Source organism: Tenrec ecaudatus, chromosome 18, assembly GCF_050624435.1.
Source record: "Tenrec ecaudatus isolate mTenEca1 chromosome 18, mTenEca1.hap1, whole genome shotgun sequence".
NCBI classification, from domain to species: domain Eukaryota; kingdom Metazoa; phylum Chordata; class Mammalia; order Afrosoricida; family Tenrecidae; genus Tenrec; species Tenrec ecaudatus.
In genome coordinates, this window is record NC_134547.1 from 60,273,406 (window position 1) to 60,290,416 (window position 17,011).

The 17,011-nt window shown below is 48.7% G+C and overlaps 1 protein-coding gene across 2 annotated transcripts in view; it reads left to right on the top strand.

Annotated features, from left to right (window-relative positions):
- WWP2 (WW domain containing E3 ubiquitin protein ligase 2) overlaps positions 1-17,011 on the top strand; it is a 160,755-nt gene that overhangs the window by 64,837 nt on the left and 78,907 nt on the right. For both annotated transcript variants that reach the window (XM_075536269.1, XM_075536268.1), the window contains 2 exons: positions 2,401-2,538; positions 4,365-4,461. In XM_075536269.1, coding sequence (XP_075392384.1) covers positions 2,401-2,538; positions 4,365-4,461 — 235 coding nt within the window. The remainder of the gene's footprint in view (positions 1-2,400; positions 2,539-4,364; positions 4,462-17,011) is intronic.

Here is a 17,011-nt window from a genome sequence, read left to right on the forward strand (position 1 = left end):
GAAAACAGGCAAGCTCTAGGAAGCAAAGGCATAGACCTGGAGATTAACAGAGGTGTGCACATATGCAAATACATTAATCCATAAAAATAGTGGTATGGGCCTATGTACATATATTTATAAGGTAATACACTGAAGCTGCAGATGGACCTTGGGCCTCTGCTCATACCTTCCCTCAGTACAAGAACACTTTGTTCTAATAAATTGGTATTCTGTGATGCTCACCCCTGCGTGTGCACACACAATCGCTGAAGACAAAATGGGTGCAGATGTGGTGAAGACAGAGAATGGTGCTCGGCTATTGAAAGATATAGTGTCTGGGGTCTTAAAGGCTTGAAGTTAAACAAATGGCCGTCCAACAGCGAAGAAACAAGCCCAAATGGAAGAAGCACACCAGCCAGTGCAATCATGAGGTATCATCGAGACTGGGCAACGGGCATTAGGAGACTCACAACAAACAGTAAACAAACAAACAAACAAAAATGTATTGGTGAGAATGGAGGGACTTGGGAGTAGAGACCCAAAGCCCATCTATGGACAATGGAACACCCCCCGCTCCCCGAGGGTTTGCAGGGAGGGGTTGAGTCAATCAGGGTGCAGTAGAGCACTAGTGGGTCATGCAATATACCTCTGATCCCTTGAGGCCTTCTCACCGCCTCCTATCTTGACCCCAGTGCCGCTTCTCACTCTGGACTAGACGGGAGCGTGTACATAGGTATAGGCAAAAAATAAAACTCACAACACATGGAACCCAAGAACAGGAATGGGAATAGAGATAACAAAAGGGTAGGGGGAAGGGGAGGAGAGGTTGGAAGGGAGGGGGATACCGATCGTAATGAATGGCACATAACCACATCCCCCCATCCAGGGGGAAGAACAATAGAAACCAGAGGGGATGGGAGACAGTGGTCGGTGTGAGATTTGAAAATAATTAGCAATCTATAATCTATCAAGGGGCCATGAGGGTTATGGGGAAGGGAGGAGGGAGGGAAAAAAAGAGGAGCTGATCCCAAGGGCTCCATGCAAAGTGAATGTCGAGAAAAGAATGATGGAATATATGTATGAATCTGTCGGATACAATTGATGTATGGATTGTAACAAGAGTTGTAAGAGCCCCCAATAAAATGATTATAAAAAAATAAAAAATAAACTGATGATCAAAAAAAAAAAGGAAGAAAGATTTCGCTTTAGTTCCATTTCAAATGATATCTTAGTGTGATCATCTCAGGTGTGCTTCTCTGTCAGGTTAGTAGATCGGCCCTTGTTCAGGAGTTTGACTTTGTCCCACTGCTTTCTTCCATTCTCTCTGGGAGCCTCTATTGCAGTGGTTCCCAACCTGTGGATCTTGGGGGTCGAATGACCCTTTCACAGGGGTTGCCCGATTCATAACAGTAGCAAAATTACAGTTATGAAGTAGCAACAAAAATAATTTTATGGTGGGGGGTGGTCACCACAACATGAGGAACTGTATTAAAGAGTCGCCACATTAGGAAGGTTGAGAACCACTGCTCTATTATGTCCACGGTCAGAATGGTTTATAATGGTATTTAAACTTTATTTTAAAAAAAAATTTTCAAAGAGATGTATTTCCATCTTTCAGAAAACTTAGAAGAAGCCTTTAACAGTGCAGTGAAAAACAAGGGTGTGTTACCCATCTCTGAAGAATATCTCTTGCTGACATTTCCCGAGGGTTGCTTGATCCTTCTCCTTTTTAACCCCCCCCCCAATCTTTGTATGGGTCGAAGGCTATCCATTGCTCAGAACTTAGTTCTTCCCTGGGTAGCACTGACAGCCTTGCTACTGCCTCAAGGCCCTCCAAGTATAAACAAACTGGTAAATAATGTGGAAATGAATGAGCCTGCACAGCAGAGAAAAAGAACAGGTTAATACCAGCTTAATGTACGCGCGACTTCACTAGGCCGACTCCTTCCCAGTCTTTGTCTCTTTGCCACAAGACACATGTACAGGTGGAGAAAAAGTTTCTACAGGAGCCAGCATAGCTGAAATAGGAGTTTATAATGTGTAGAATCTGGTGTGTATAGGTGTGTTTCTTACTAAAGTTACTTAAAAAATTATTCTGGTGAAGTATCTAGCGAAATATGAGCCATCAACTCCTATGATAAATATAGTTCAGTGGCATTAATTCACCAGGGTTTACAACCATCACCACTTCTCTCTAGATTTCCACCATTCTTGGCAGAAATTCTTCTCGGTACCCTTTAAGCCATGACTCTCATTTCCACACACCGCCCCCCCCCAACAGGAATTCCCTTTAGTCTCAAGGTGTTTGCATAGTGTAGCCTCGGTTCCTTTGTGTGTGGGACTTAATTTCAGTCACTTATGAAATCTAACTTGAGGTGCCTTTGCCTTAGTCCACTCACGGTTGCCTTCTGTGCCGCACAGTGGAGAACACGCAGCTGACCCTGAACCTGCAGACGGAGAACAAAGGCAGTGTTGTCTCGGGCGGAGAGCTGACAATTTTCCTGGACGGGCCGACTGTTGATCTGGGAAGTGTGCCTAATGGCAGTGCCGTGACAGACGGTGAGTGCCGCCTGACTCCCGGGGGCTGTGTCGTCAGCACTAGGTGTGGAAGGTCTGGGTGGGGGGTAGGGCTGGGAAGCAGGGGCAGGGCAGGAGGTGCTGAGAGCGTGGGTCTCCAGCAGGTATTTCTTGGTGTGTGTACCACTCAGGCGGGTCCAGGCCCACAACTAGCCCTGCCTCGTCTCTGCATCCTGGCTCAAAATCATGACATGGTGTTTCAGGGGACTGCCTGCTGATGAAGGACCAGAACACGTGTCAGATTTTTGTAAGCATGTTCTTGTTAGGTTTGAGAGCAAGCGAAACATCTTTTCGTCCCACGTGGACTTTGGCAAAGAGAACTTGTTTATCCCAGGATACTTTGGCTCCTTCGTTTTCTTGATATGAAGGGGCTTCAAAAAGCTCATGGGAAAATTGCAGTATCGAAGTACCCTCCTGTAGCTAAACCCCGGGTCATTTTGAGGAGGCCTTTTGTAAAGATTGGTATTGACTGGGAAAGGGAGGTAGGTGTCCTGCATTACAGCTACACTCTGGCGCAAGAACATACAGGAGCCCAGACATGCTTGGAGAGCGACTCCACTCTGTCCTGAGTGTTGGCAGTTTGTTGTTTCTTTTGATCTGAAATTAGTCACCTTTGGCCATAGCAGGAAATTGTCTCATGGAGTCTGAGGTCTGAAATGGGCTGGATTTCTCCATAATTTTCTCATGAGATGTTTTGTTAAGTTAATGTGATGTAACCGTGGCACTTGCCCCACACAAGCTTCCTGTAGCTTCCAGGGGCTGAGGGTCGAGTCCCGACGTAGGCCAGTAACAGGCACGTAAGGGCTCAGTGCCTGGGTGGGTCTTCAGTGCTGAGGAAAGCCCAACTGGAGTGAGTGAGATCCTGCCTGGGTGCTTTGGGTCAGAGAAAACATGTATAATTCATTCATTCAATACATGTATCCATGAGGGCTTCAAAAAGTTTGTGGAAAAATACCATTATCTTTTCATCCCATCTTCCTACAGACTTTTTAAAGTCCCCTGGTGTGTGTTGTGTGTGTGTATGCATTTATACATATACTTCCCTGTATCAAAACCAAACTCACTGCCATTGAGTCACTTCTTACTCATCTTGGAAAAGCTATGTGGGGTGGTATGTAATCCTTCCCTTTACAGAGGTGTCATCTAAAGATCTAGGTGACGTCCAAAGGTCTAGGATGGTTTCTCTGAGAAACCTCCTTCCAGAAGGTTCTTATAAACCAGGAGCCTGGAGCGTGAGGAGTCCTTTTCACAGGTGAAGGGGTAGCGAAGTAAGGGGCGGCAGGGCCACACGTGTGAAGGTCCTGTGGTGGGAGGGAGTGTGGCCTTGTGGTGGGACAGAGTCGGCAGGATGTGTCTGGGGCTGAGTCAGGAGGAGCTTGATGGGAAATGCGGGTGAAGTGGCCGCTGGCTTGGCTAACACGGGCATGGTAGGCTGTGGTAAGGATTTGGAGCCTCATCCTAAGAAGAGGGAAACCATCGAAGGGATTTTGGTAGGAGAATAGCATGATCTGACCTGGTTTTTTTAAAGACTCTGGTTGTCACATGGAGAAGGTCCCCAGCCCTTGCCCCTACGTTGCCTGCCCTGACATTTGCTCTCTCTCTCACGTTCGTGAGTCTGACGTTTGCTTAATGTACAAGGCGCTCCTAGCGCCTCCGACTCTCTCCAGCGTCTTCCATGAGCCGAGCCCCACTCCTCAGGGGCACAGGTCGGGGCCCCACACCCTGCCGCTCCCTCTGCCGCTCCCTCTGCCGCTCCTTGTGTTGGCTGCCCACAGCCCACCATTGTTGCTCAACTTGTCTCTCTCCAGGCTCACAGCCCCCTTCGAGAGAATCCAGTGGGACAGCTGTAGCCCCAGAGAACCGGCATCAGCCCCCCAGCACTAACTGCTTTGGTGGGAGATCCAGGTAAGACTCCTGCCAAACCTTCCCCACCCTACCCACCCCCACACCCGGCTAGAGGCAACTGATGTGAGAAAATGCTGAGAAATTTCCAGGGACCTTCTAACGATCTCAATAGGTTATGGAGGCCCAGACGAAAGTAAACCAATCCACTGCCATTGGGTCGATTCCAATCTCTAGGGACCTGTAAGACAGAGTAGCACTGCTCCCGAGGTTTTCCAAGACTGGGACTCTGTGCCTGAGCAGACCGAAGGTCTCATCTTTGTCCCTCGGAGTGGCTGGTGGGCTTGCCTTGCTGATTGTGTTGTGAGCAGCTCAGCTACTTTGGCAGCAGGGCTTCTTGGAGGCACAGAAAGCTCTGCCCCTGTTCCGATTTGCAGTTTCTAAAAGGGTTGCTGTCAGTGAGAACAGACTGAGTGGTAGTGGGCTTTGGGTTTTTACGTCCCCTTTGGAGTGTTGGCTAAGAATTCCTATTGTACTCGTCTGTGATTCACGTCACAAATGACCTACCGTATATACTAGTGTATATATATATGTGCTGAAAAACTGGGGCTTGGCTTATACACAGGTCAGTGGTACCCCAGCAAGGTGTAACATTTTGTGGTTGATTGCTGTTCCTCCACTGTTCATTCAAAGCCCCGCTGACACTGCAGGGCTTTGAATATTTGTTTACTCACACCTAACCAATCAGAGCCGTCCTATGATGTGGAAGGCTTCAATTCACAAAAACACCCTAGTGATTCACTTACACCAGCAGCTGAACTGGTAAGGATGTGTCTGTGGCTGCGCTCCGTCTCTCCCCTCTGGTCTCTGTGTTAATTCACATCCTGCATTTCTCACCCTAGGCTTATACTCGAGTCAATCAGTTTTTCTGGTTTCCCAGGTAATAATTAGGTACCTCAGCTTATACTCGGGTCAGCTTATATTCGAGTATATACGGTAATTATATTTGCCAGTAGTCTCATCTTATGCCTGTGGTACAAATTCATTTCCACAGCAGCTGAGCTCCCAGAGAGGAGACTAGCTTTCACTGTCTTTGAGAGGTGGGAGTGGAGGTGAGGGTGGGGTGAGTGGTGGAGATGGGGTTCCTGGTGCTGTGCTCATTGCTTACTCTGAGGTGCAAGATTTCCAGGCCACAGCGTCCCCAGACAGCTTCAGGAAAGGATCATCTTCATGCAGTCTTTAGGTTTTTCTCTTTCCAAGCAAATCCCAAGGAGTAGAGAAGCAAGCTTTGGAAAGCAGGGTCTGACTGCAACTCCAACCTACGGTCTCTTGCATGCCCCTCTTGGACAGCCTTCCGCCTGAGTGGATTTGATTGCTCGGGGATGGGGGTGACTGGCAAGGGGAGGCAGGGCAGTGGATCTTTTGTTGGTACCGTGTCATTGACAGCGAGCGCGCCACGTTCCCTTTCCGTTTCCTCCAAGTCTCTGCCAAGGTGTTCCCCTCACACCCTGAAGTCCAGCTGCCTTTTCCCAGGGTTCACTAGATGACAGATAGAGGGGGATACAAAATGGGGTCTTGGCAAATCTTGTGTCACTGAGCAGGAAGAAACAGACTGCCCTTGAGTTGATTCTGACTTACTGTAACCCTATAAGACAGGGCAGAACCGCCCCAAGGGCTTCTGAGATGGTCAGTCTTAGCAGGAGCAGACAGCCTTCCATTTCTCCCTTGGAGTGGCTCCCGGCCTCAGACCATTCATCTTTCGATGAGCAGCTGGGTGCTTAACCCCTCCGTCACCATAGAGGAGAGTTCTAGTGGAGCGAAAGCAAACTATCCTCTGTGGCAAACAGCGAAGCAGTAGAACACGCCAGCAGCTTCAGTCTCTGAGGGTGCTCTGCTGAGCTCCGGTGCTAGGGACAGCCTAGCTTGGTTTTCTCATCTACTGGCAAAGTTGTTATCAAACAAAAGTGGTGTCACTCCATCCTCTTACAGAAGGGTCTCGAGGAGATGAGCCACCAGGGTGCGATGTAGCAACGATGAAACATAAAACTTTCCTCTAGTTCCTGAACGCTTCCTTTCCACCCACTATCATGATCCCATTTCTACCTTAAAAATCTGGCTAACCCAGAGGATGTACACTGGTACAGAGAGGAACTGGAAATGCAGGGAATCCAGGGCAGATGATCCCTTCAGGACCAGGGGTGTGAGGGGCGATACTGGGAAGGTGGGTTGGAAAGGGTCAACCGATTACAAGGATCTACATGTGACCTCCTCCCTGGGGGACAGACAACAGAGAAGTGAGTGAAGGGAGATGTTGGACAGGGCAAGATAGGATAAAATTATAAATTATCCAGGGTTCATGGGGGATGGGGAGCGGGAAGGGAGGGGAAAAATGAGGAGCTGATGCCAGGGGCTTATGTGGAGAGCAAATGTTTTGAGAATGATGAGGGAAATGAATGTACAAATGTGCTTTACACAATTGATGTATGTATGGATTGTGATAAGAGTTGTATGAACCCCAAATAAAACGATTAAAAAACAAACTTAAAAAAAACCTGGTGTCACTCAATTTGAGTTTGAAAGGAGAGTTCAGGTCTCCACAGGTTTCCCTCCAGCGTCGCGCTGACTTGGACTACTCGTGACCCCTTAGGATAGAATAGACTTGCTCCTCAGAGTTTCCGTGGAGTCATCAATCTTTACAGGCACAGACAGCCTCGTCATTCTCTCACGGAGCATCTGGTAGGTTTGAATTGCCAAACTCGAGGTTAACAGCCTGATGCTTGACCCACGGCGCCACCAGGACTCCATTTCCCCATTGAGTCTGGCCTTGACTGCTGGCCCGTCGCTCTCTGAATGGCTTGATGGGTGACTGGGTGACCTGGAAATGCAGAGATGCCTGCTCTGCTGTTTAGTACAGAAAGCGTCACAGATGGCAGCATGTCATGGTAGCCTCTTCCTGGTAGCTGTTTAGTGCTGGCCGGTTGCTGGTGCCAACCCTTTCCGGAAGGTCAGGACTGTGATTGGTGGCCCTCCTCAGTCTGCCCAGCTGCTGCCAGGGGCTTATGTGTTAGTTTTGTTTTTTGGTTGCACCTGGCCAGGTCTTAGCATATTCCTCCTCCTCATGTCACCTGCTGCCACTCAGCAGGAAGCACATTTGAGAATGTCATCCCAAGACCCTGTTTTCTTTGTCCCTCATTTTCCTGGGCCAGTGCCTGGGTTGGGGCAGGGAGGTCATTGCAATAGGTGCAGGGAGTTGATCCCATCTCCCCATGACCCCATAGGGCTGAGCAGAGGGGCCCCACAGGGTTTTCTTCCAGGAGCAGTGCACAGCACCCCATCTTTCCCTTCTGAGCCGCTGGGTTGCTCCAAGCCACCAGCCTCACCGGGATGTGGTTCTGTGTGTGAGACCTGGTGTGTGCACTGCACAAGCCACCACAGCTTTGCACCTCACTTCCTCCCCCTGGACAATGGGGGTAATGTCACCTGCCTGACTGGATGATGGTAAGATTGGCCACAAAAAAGGAGCCTGGTGGCATCATTGGTTATGCTTCGGGCTGCTAATCGCAAGGTCAGAGATTCAAACCCACCACCTGCTCAGTGGGAGAAAAATGAGGCCATCTGTACCCGTAAAGATTTATAGCCTCAGAAACCCAAAGGAGCAGATCTACTCTGTCCTGGAATGGCCTCATGGCAGTGACTTTGGTTTTGATAGCGGAGATAAGGTTTGTCCACCGGAGGGCCTGGCCTATGGGAGTGCTGGTTTTTCTTTGTGCTTGGAGATGCCAATCGCTCTCTGAGCCCAGCGTGTGAGTGAACAGAGGCATCACCAATGCATTCAGATTAAGGATAGTAGTTGGGAGGGCTTAAACTGTCAGGATTTCAGGGACAGCCCTCTGCTGCCCTTGCCTTCTGGGGGCAAAGAGAATGACTGTAGGTTTCTGCCTGCGGGCTCCCAGACTAAACATTTAGCTTTCGCTGGCGGACGGGTAGGTTTTTCTTGGTGCCCTTCACTGTGATCTAGCAAAGGTGCTCTGGTGTGCTTGTGAAGGAGAAGACTGCAAAGTTGAAGTGCCCTTTTCCTCTCCTGGTCTTTATAAGTGGCAGAGAGCTCGAGAGGCGCCCCCCCACCCCACTGGTTCATCCAGGAGAGCCGTGCCCTGCTAAGCTCAGCGCTCCGTTTCTTAGTGGGCCCTTCCCATTCTTTTAGCGCCAGGAGGTGAAGCAGCTCTCGTTGTTGCAACTGGTCTGCCATGTGGGTGGCAGTGTGGGTGACCACCAACGATCCTTGTGCTTGCAGACAGACTGCCTTAGTACACCATCAGTGGGTCTCGACTGAAGAAAGTGTTTCTATCATAAATTGTCATGTTGGTTGTCCTGTCCTCTAGGGAAAAATTGGTACACGTTAGTCACGTAAGTGTGGTGGGATCTCAGAGACCTCATATTGAGCAAGAGAAAGGGGGTCATACAGTCTGGTGGCATTTAAGTAAAGTTTAAAATGATTACTTTTTATGGATACCTTCAGAGATGATAAAGCGTTATCTATCTATCTGGGAAGGAAATAATCAACTGTGAATTCAGAAGAATGGTTATCACTTGGGAGATGGAGGAGGGTATAATGAAGAGAGGACACACAGAAAAGAAACTAGGTAGCAGGTCCCTGAGTATCTTAGAATTACTCTTAAACTGAATAAATATTTGTTATATTCTTTTATGTGTGGTGGTGGAGGTGGTGGTGGAGGTCCTGGTGATGGTGGTGATTGATGCTGTTGAGTCAATTCTGATTGGCAGCCACTCCATGTGGTGGAGTGGAAAACCCTGTAGGGTTTTCTCCGTTGTGATCTTTGTGGGGCCAATGGCCAGACCTTTCTTCCATGGAGCCATGCAGGGCGGGTGTGGTTAGCCACAGAGTGCTTCCCTGCGGAACCATCAGGACTCGCTCTTGGGTGTACGTGACCTGTTGGACCCTAGAAGGTGCCCCAAAGCATCCATCTACCAACCGAAGGAAAGTGAACTGTGGTGGTGGACGCAGGCAGACAGATTTGAGAATTTCGGATCCCTCCGGGCTTCTGTGAGAAAGTCCCAGGTGCAAAGCTATGGCCCACGGGTCGAATCTGGCCTGCCGCCTGCTCTTATAAATAACGTCTTAGTTGAACGCAGCCACACGCATTCTTACAGGTTTGGTCAATGCCTCTACTTTCATGCTATAGTGGCAGACTTAGGACGTTGTGATCGAGACCAAGTGTGTGGGCACCTAAAATATTTATCATCTGAGCCTTTCTGGGCAAAAGAATTTCAGCTCCTGCTCTAGGAGATGGCAAGCGTTGGACTCCCAACTGCGTCTGAATGACTATCCGCTCTCACAAAGATGCACAGTTTAGGAAACCCTAGGTCGAGCCGCTGTAAGTAGCAGTCAACTTGATGGCAGTTGGCACGGGCATGGGCATGAGCCTGGACCAGGGCTAGGCTCCTGACAGCTCACTGTTCTTCTACCCAGTTTCTACGTGCGGGAAGATAGCTTGGGCAGCTAAATAAAGGTTCCATATTCGCCTTTCGGACTCTGCTCCTGGCCTGTGAAAACCTCAGCCTCAAGGAGCATTCTGGCTGAACTACCTCTAAGACAGATGGGTTTATCCTTTGGGTAGTTTGTGGACCTTTCCAAGTTCTTCACCGGCATCACACCTCAAGCGCATCGATTCTTCTCTGGTCTTTCTTATCCAGCGTTCAACTCTCACATGGCTGGGAGGCGATGGAAACGACCACGGCTTGAGCCAAACACACCTGAGTCCTCACAGTAATGTCCTGGCTTTTCAACACTTTATTTAGCAAGGTCTCATGCAGCAGATTTACCCCATGCAGTGTGTTGTTTGAGCTCTTGACTGCTGCACCCATGAGCGTTGATTGTGGATCCCAGTGAATTGAAATCATTGACACTGGCCAGGAGACTAGCATGATCTGACCTGGCCTCGTTGCTTTCAGCAAACAAGGTTGTGTTGACTGCATTGAGCAGCTTAATAAGCCTTGCTCCCATCCCGATGCTTTGTTCTTCTTTATCGAGTCAGGCTCCTCTGATGTATACTCAGCACACAGATTGAACAGGTGTGGTGAGAGTCGAGACGGCCTGGCATATTGCGGTGCCCCCTGAGGGAGGGTGTGTAACTGGAAAGAAGAACCGACCACACCCTGTCATAATTCTCCAGTGTGGCTCTTACTTTGCTGGAGTGAGTGAGGCTGACTCTGGGACCTTCCCTGAGTTAGTTCAGGTGCCACGGTCCGTGTGCCTGACACTGGGCACAAGCTGCACAGAATGGGCCTGAAGCATGGCCCCTGCTCTTCACAGCCAGTGCCCTGTCTCTGCGATGCAAAACATGGGGAGGAAGCAGCTAACACAACCAGTCGTGCTGTAGGAAGTGAAGGCAGGGCAGTGAGGGGGTTGGGCATGCAGGGGCACTGTTGTGGGCAATCTGACATATCTCAGTGTCTAGAGCTCAGAGTAGCCCTAATGGGGGGTGCTGAGAGGAGGAGAAGCCACAGAGGTATCTGAACAGGGCATGGCAGTTCTCACTCATCCATTACTGCCATCCATTACTGTGGCTGTGAGATTCCAGGCTGAAGTGTGGTGTGTTAGTCAGGGTTGACTAGAGAAACAAACTCATAGACACTCATATGTGTCTAAGAAAGGGCTTTATATCAAAGAGTAAAAAGTGTACATTAAGAAAACATCCCAGCCCAGTCCAGGTTAAGTCTGTAAATCTGATATTATCCCATATGCCCGTTACCAGTCAGTCTATAACTTCTTCTTTAGATTCATGCAGCACAGACAGTGACACCGAATGCAGGAAGGAAGATCATAGGCCTGTGGGTGAAAACTCTTGCGGATCCAGTGGAAGCATCTTAAGGCTGGTGTGGGTCTCTGTGTGGCTCCTCCAGCTCCAGGGCTCTGATTCCATCTGTGGTCTCCCTGTGACAGGTCAGCATGAATAGGAAGCAGAGAGTTCTTTGTGTGTCCCACCTCCAGCGAGCTATTTCTCTCTGCAGCACCTCGTAAGAAGGTCATCAAGCTGCGACCTGGTTGACAGGCTAGACTCCACCCTTCACTCTTAATAGTCTCAGCTGGCACCGCATTACGTAACTACCACATGTGGAAAGCCAAAATATCGGAAATCCCATTGCTGTTTGCTGGATCCTGCACCACCTGTGATTTTCCCCTCTCTGGCGATTAGGAGCAATCAGTGGGTTGCGATCAGATCAAGTGCAGAGCCAAACCCAGAGGCCCGCGTGTGAGCACTGCTGCCCGCCCTCGCCAGCTGTCCAAGCTGGCTTGCTTCACTGGCTCTTGAGCCCCCTGTCTGTGTCGATTTTTTGCAGTCTTATAGGAAATGGAACAAAACTCAGCAAGAATGTCTCCAGTTCACGGTCTTGCTCATAAAGTTTATCCTTAAGAAGGGATCTTGGCTAAGATGCTACGGTAAAGGAGCTTGGTTTCCATGCCTTTCCCACCATGCATGTGTCTATAAGTTATTTCGTATGTGAGTGAGTGTGTGTGTGTGTGTGTGTGTGTGTGTGTGTGTGTAGGCCTCTCATCTGCCCATGTGCCTTGTGGTTTTTGTCAGCATCACCTGTGTCGCTCATGGTATGTCTGCACTGACCAGCGCTGGCCAGAACCATCTTACCCAGCTGCCCCATCCCAGCACGTCTCTTCTATGTAAATGCTTCAGAACCTCTTAGGACAGCCTTCTTCTACTCCTTGATGCCTATCTTTTTTGTCCTGCTCCCACAAGGATCTTTCGTGCTTATCGATGCCCTTGCCTGGCACAAACAACCAGTGGCTCTTTCAAAGGGCACTGCCCTCAGAGCCCGACAAAGCCCGAGGCCCCCGGTGAGCTCTAAATAGCCCATCAACTGTGTCTGCAGACAGCCTATCCCAGAAAGGAAAGAAAAATAAACGAAACCGGGTGTGAGTCTGCTGGGAACACTTCAGGAAGTACTGGTGGGGGTGGGTGGGTTGCGGGGAGTGCCAGGGAGCACAGGGGAGTAAGGCTAACAGGGAAGGAGGAGAGACGGGAGCTGGGCCTTTGGGCACCCGGCCATCCTCCCAGGCATTGTTGGCCACACCACCCTCCTTCAGTCGAGGCAACGGAAAGCTACTTGGTTGGGCTTGGCAGTTATGTGGAGCTGTCGTCCCGTCAGCATGAAACTTCTCTCACACCTTCCAGTTTCCATGCAGGGCTCCCACCCAACAGCTTTGCCTCAACATCTGCTTCATGAGTGCTGGGAGGGAAGAGGAGGAGGAGTAGGAGGAATAAGCAGAAGGAGTAAGTGTGATTCCTGGATGCCTTCATTGATAACAAAGACCAACTCCCGCTCCTAAGGAGCCTGCAGGGCTCTACTCTGTGCAGGCCGTGTCTGCGGACTAGGATGGAGACTCAGGACGAGGGTCCCAATGCATCTCGCAGCCAGGAAGATTAGGGGACACTGTCCTTTATAGGCTAATTTTATTTCTGGTATCCACTGCTTCATGCAGATTTGTTGGTTTCTGAGGCATTTATCCAGCGTGTCTTGGGGATGTGCCTAGAGAGATGTGCTCTGTACTCGAAAGCTGGCTAGGGACTTTTCATGAACTAGGAGGATAGAAGGCAGCTGCTATCTGCAGTTGAAGGTGATACTCATTCCACAAAGACGGAGTGCCTGTCCGATGGTGGGGATAAAAATGCAAAGCCATGGTCTTGACATCAGGGCGTCTAGAAGGGGACAGGCAGGAGTGACACTGACCGTTCAGTATGATGGAAACCCCAGAGTGGTGGTCGCCACAACCGTAAGAGCGTAGTGGGGGGTTTGCCTCAGTCTACCCGGTGAGCTCACATACTCGTGTTTGAGCTGAGTTTGGTAGACAAAGGAAATAGGGCTGGGGGAGGGTAGTGGAGTGAGAGAGAACATCATGGGCAAAGGTAAGTGAGAATGAGAGAATTGAGCCTCTTTGAGGAAGTAGGAGTCATTTGGTTATGCTCATGTCTAGTGTATTAGTGAGACTCGTCGCAGCCAGCTAATGCTCCACAGACCAAATCTGGTCTGCCACCTGTCAGAAAGTTTTATTTGAACAAACGACACTCATTTATCTATGCTTTGTGCCTACCGTCATGCTACCATGGCAGACTTAAGTTGTTATGATCGAGACCACGGGGCCTGCAAAGCCTACAGTACTTATCCCCTGGCCTTTCATAGAAAGAATTCACGAACCCTTGCGCTAGGACATGGGTAGCATTGGGGGCCAGCTCACCAAGGGCCGTTGATGCTGTGCCGAGGATTGGATCTTTAGTTCTCTGGGGCACGGTGACCTCTCTAGTGTGAGCATAGACTGTCCGTGCTGAGTTGTTCAGGAAGGCCATCTGAGGGGGATGCCTTTGAAGCTCCAGCAGAAACAGGAGCCACTCTCCGCACTTGATGCAGAAAGAGGACGTCCTGTGGGTGCTTGTAAAGCGTCACTGCCTGGGCCAGAGGAACAGGGGTGAGGGGCCACTTCTGGATTCTCGAGTTCTTGGTCAGAACCTTGCAGCCGCAATCCAGATGTCAGCAAACTACTGCTGACCTCCCAGCAATTTCACATCACCAACCTGGTGTCCCGCCAATGAAGTATGGGGTCTGCAGGAGCTGCTGCCCATCACCACGGTCACAGGAAGCATGAACTCTCACTCCCAAACCTCTTGCAAGGGGGTTTCGTGACCGAATCAAAATTACATCCCAAACCTAGCTGCAAGGGAGTCAATTCAAATCTCTTGATCCCTGCTGGAGCAGGCAGGAGGAGGGAGGGGGTTATGTAAAATAGAAGAGAGTGGGAATATTGGAACAGCAGGGATTAAAACGGGATCAGGATACCAAAGTGAGGACTCTTGTTGTGACTAGTGAGGTAGGAATGAATGACTAGCCTTGGTCAGTGGCAGAATGGGGAGAAGTCAGGAGAAATAGCTGAGCGGTACAGTATAGGATTATTGATCGGGACTGAATGATTAGACAGGGTGAAGGATAGCAAGGAAAGAGATGACTCCTTGATGTCTTTCACAGAGATCAGAAATGCAGGAAGGGGAGGAGCGTATGAAGCTGCTACATTCTCTCTGATAGCTGGATTTGGTGTTTAGAAGGCTCTGTGGAACAGTAAAGTGCTCTGGTGGCACAGTGAGTAAAATACTGGGCAGCTAACTTAAGGGTTGGAAGTTCAAACCCACCAGGCACTCCAAGGGTGAAAGATGAGGCTATCTGTTCCCGCAGTGATTCCACTCTCAGAAATCTATGGAACGGTTCACCTCTGCCCTATATGGCCACTATGAGTTGAAATCAAAATGGAAGGAGTGAGTTTGAGGTTTGGAATGGAATAGTCATGTTGCAGTAATTCAAGTGCTTGGCTGCTAATCGTAAGGTTGGTGGTTCAAAACGACTAGTAGTTCTGTGGGAGAAAGATGTAGCAGCCTGCTGCTGTATGGATTGACAGCCTTTTCTAGGGTCACTCTAAGTTGGAATCAACTGGGCTTGGATTTTGGTATGGTGCTGTGCGGGCCTGGGGCAGTCCCTCCTCTGACCATGTCTGTAGGATGATTGAAAACCAAACTTATGAGATACGGAGCAAGCATTGCATTTTTGACAGTGAACACCGGGGACAGGAAAAGAGTGTCCATGATCTAGGGCCCAGGTTCTACTTCTCAGCACCAGAAATTGGTGATTGAAAGGGAAAGGTTTAGAATGAAGCAGTACAATTATTATTGGTTTGGGGGAAATGATTTTTTTTAGTCATGGCTACATGATGATGGAAGACCAGTACAAGACTGTATTAGTCTGGGTTGACTAGAAAAACAAATTAATAGACACTCTTATGTGTCTGAGAGAGAGCTTTATATCAAAGAGTAATTAATTGTCTATTAAGAAAACATCCCAGCTTAGTCCAGATCAAGTCCACAAGTCCAATATTAGCCCATATACCAATCCGATGCCAGTCTATAAATTCCTCTTCAGACTCACGCAAGACATACAATGGAAGATCACGGGTCTGTGGGTGGAAAATCTTATGGATCCAGTGGCGTTGGAAGCATCTCAGTGCTAGCATGGGCCTCCACATGGCTCCTCCAGCTCCAGGGCTCTGGTTCCATCAACATAGCTCCATGTGTCTTGTTAACAGGAAGATGAAGCAGAGAGTGAGGGTCTGGTCTCCAGTGAGCTATTTATCTCCATAGCGCCTCCAGATGAGGTCATCAAGCTGTGACCTGATTGGCAGATTAAACTCCACCCCATCACTCTTAATAGTCTCAAGTTGACACCAGTTTATGTCACTACCACAAAGATCGATGTGGATGGCAAGGAAAGGGACTTGCTTCAGCCATCATGTTTGTGGCTGTAGTTTGGATCAAGACCAGACATTCCCTTTAGGATTGATTCTATTGGAACAAAGTCTATCAGTACTGGAGACTCGGGGTTTGGTTTAGTGATGGCATACACAACAGCCTAAATAGAATAACTTAACAAATTCTATATTTTGATGTTTAATTTTGTCTTATAAATGAAAATAGGCACGGGTCTAAAATACATGATTCACATTGCTTTAGGCATTACCTGCCACTGGGATGTGGAGCTTTATGCACCCTTAACTTATTGGAAGTATCGTGAAGGTGTTGGTCTCAATGAGCGTTGAGACTCTCAGATGAGAGTCCCATTTATTTATTATGATTACCCACCAATTCAGGGTAGCCTGTGGCCCTACCATTCTGTGGGTAATACAGCCACAGAGGTCCACCTGAGCTCTCGCGGCGTTTAATGTGCTGGACAGTCCTTTCCAGAAACAGTTTGTGACTTGGCTTCCATTATAATATAGAACCTCAAAGTCGTTGTCTTTATTTCTGGTCTTTAATATTAAACAAACAAACAAACAAACAGATTTAATTCATGCAAAATATATCTGAGTATAAGAGCAGGCTAGAGTTGAAGAAGGTGAGGGATCTGGGGCAGAGGAAAGCTGTTACAAAGATTTGAAGGTGGGCGGCCAGGCTGACTGGAGTGGCATGCATGCTAGGATGGCAGGAGGAGTTAACATCAATATGGGTGCGACCAGATCCTATCTCTGTGTTTCACTCACCTCATTGGCATCAAGTTGATTCCGACTTACAGCCACCCTCCAAGACTGGGTAGAACTGCCTTTGTGGGTTTTCGAGACCGTAACTCTTTACAGGGGTAGAAAGCCTCACTTTTCTCCATCTGAGTTTTTGAATTGCTGCCCTTTTGGTAAGCAGCCTAATGGTTACCCACTTATTCTCCCAGGGATCCGCGTAGTTCAAGGTTATTTGATTGGGTACCCAGTGGTTTTGTTTTACCAGTGAATTGCACTTTTTTCCTTTTTGGCTTTTTCTCTTAAAATCCATTTAGTCTGAGCAATCAAAAGGAAGAAAGAACTACCAATAACATGGATGAATCTCAGAAGCACCGTGTCAAGTGCAAGAAACCAGACACAAAAGGTTGCATATGAATGATTCTATTCATGCAATGTTGTGGAAAAGGCCAAGTCATAGGGGGACCTCCTGTCAGTGATCAATGGGGGCTGAGGGGAAGGACTAATCTCAAAGGAAATGTTTTTTTAAAAAAA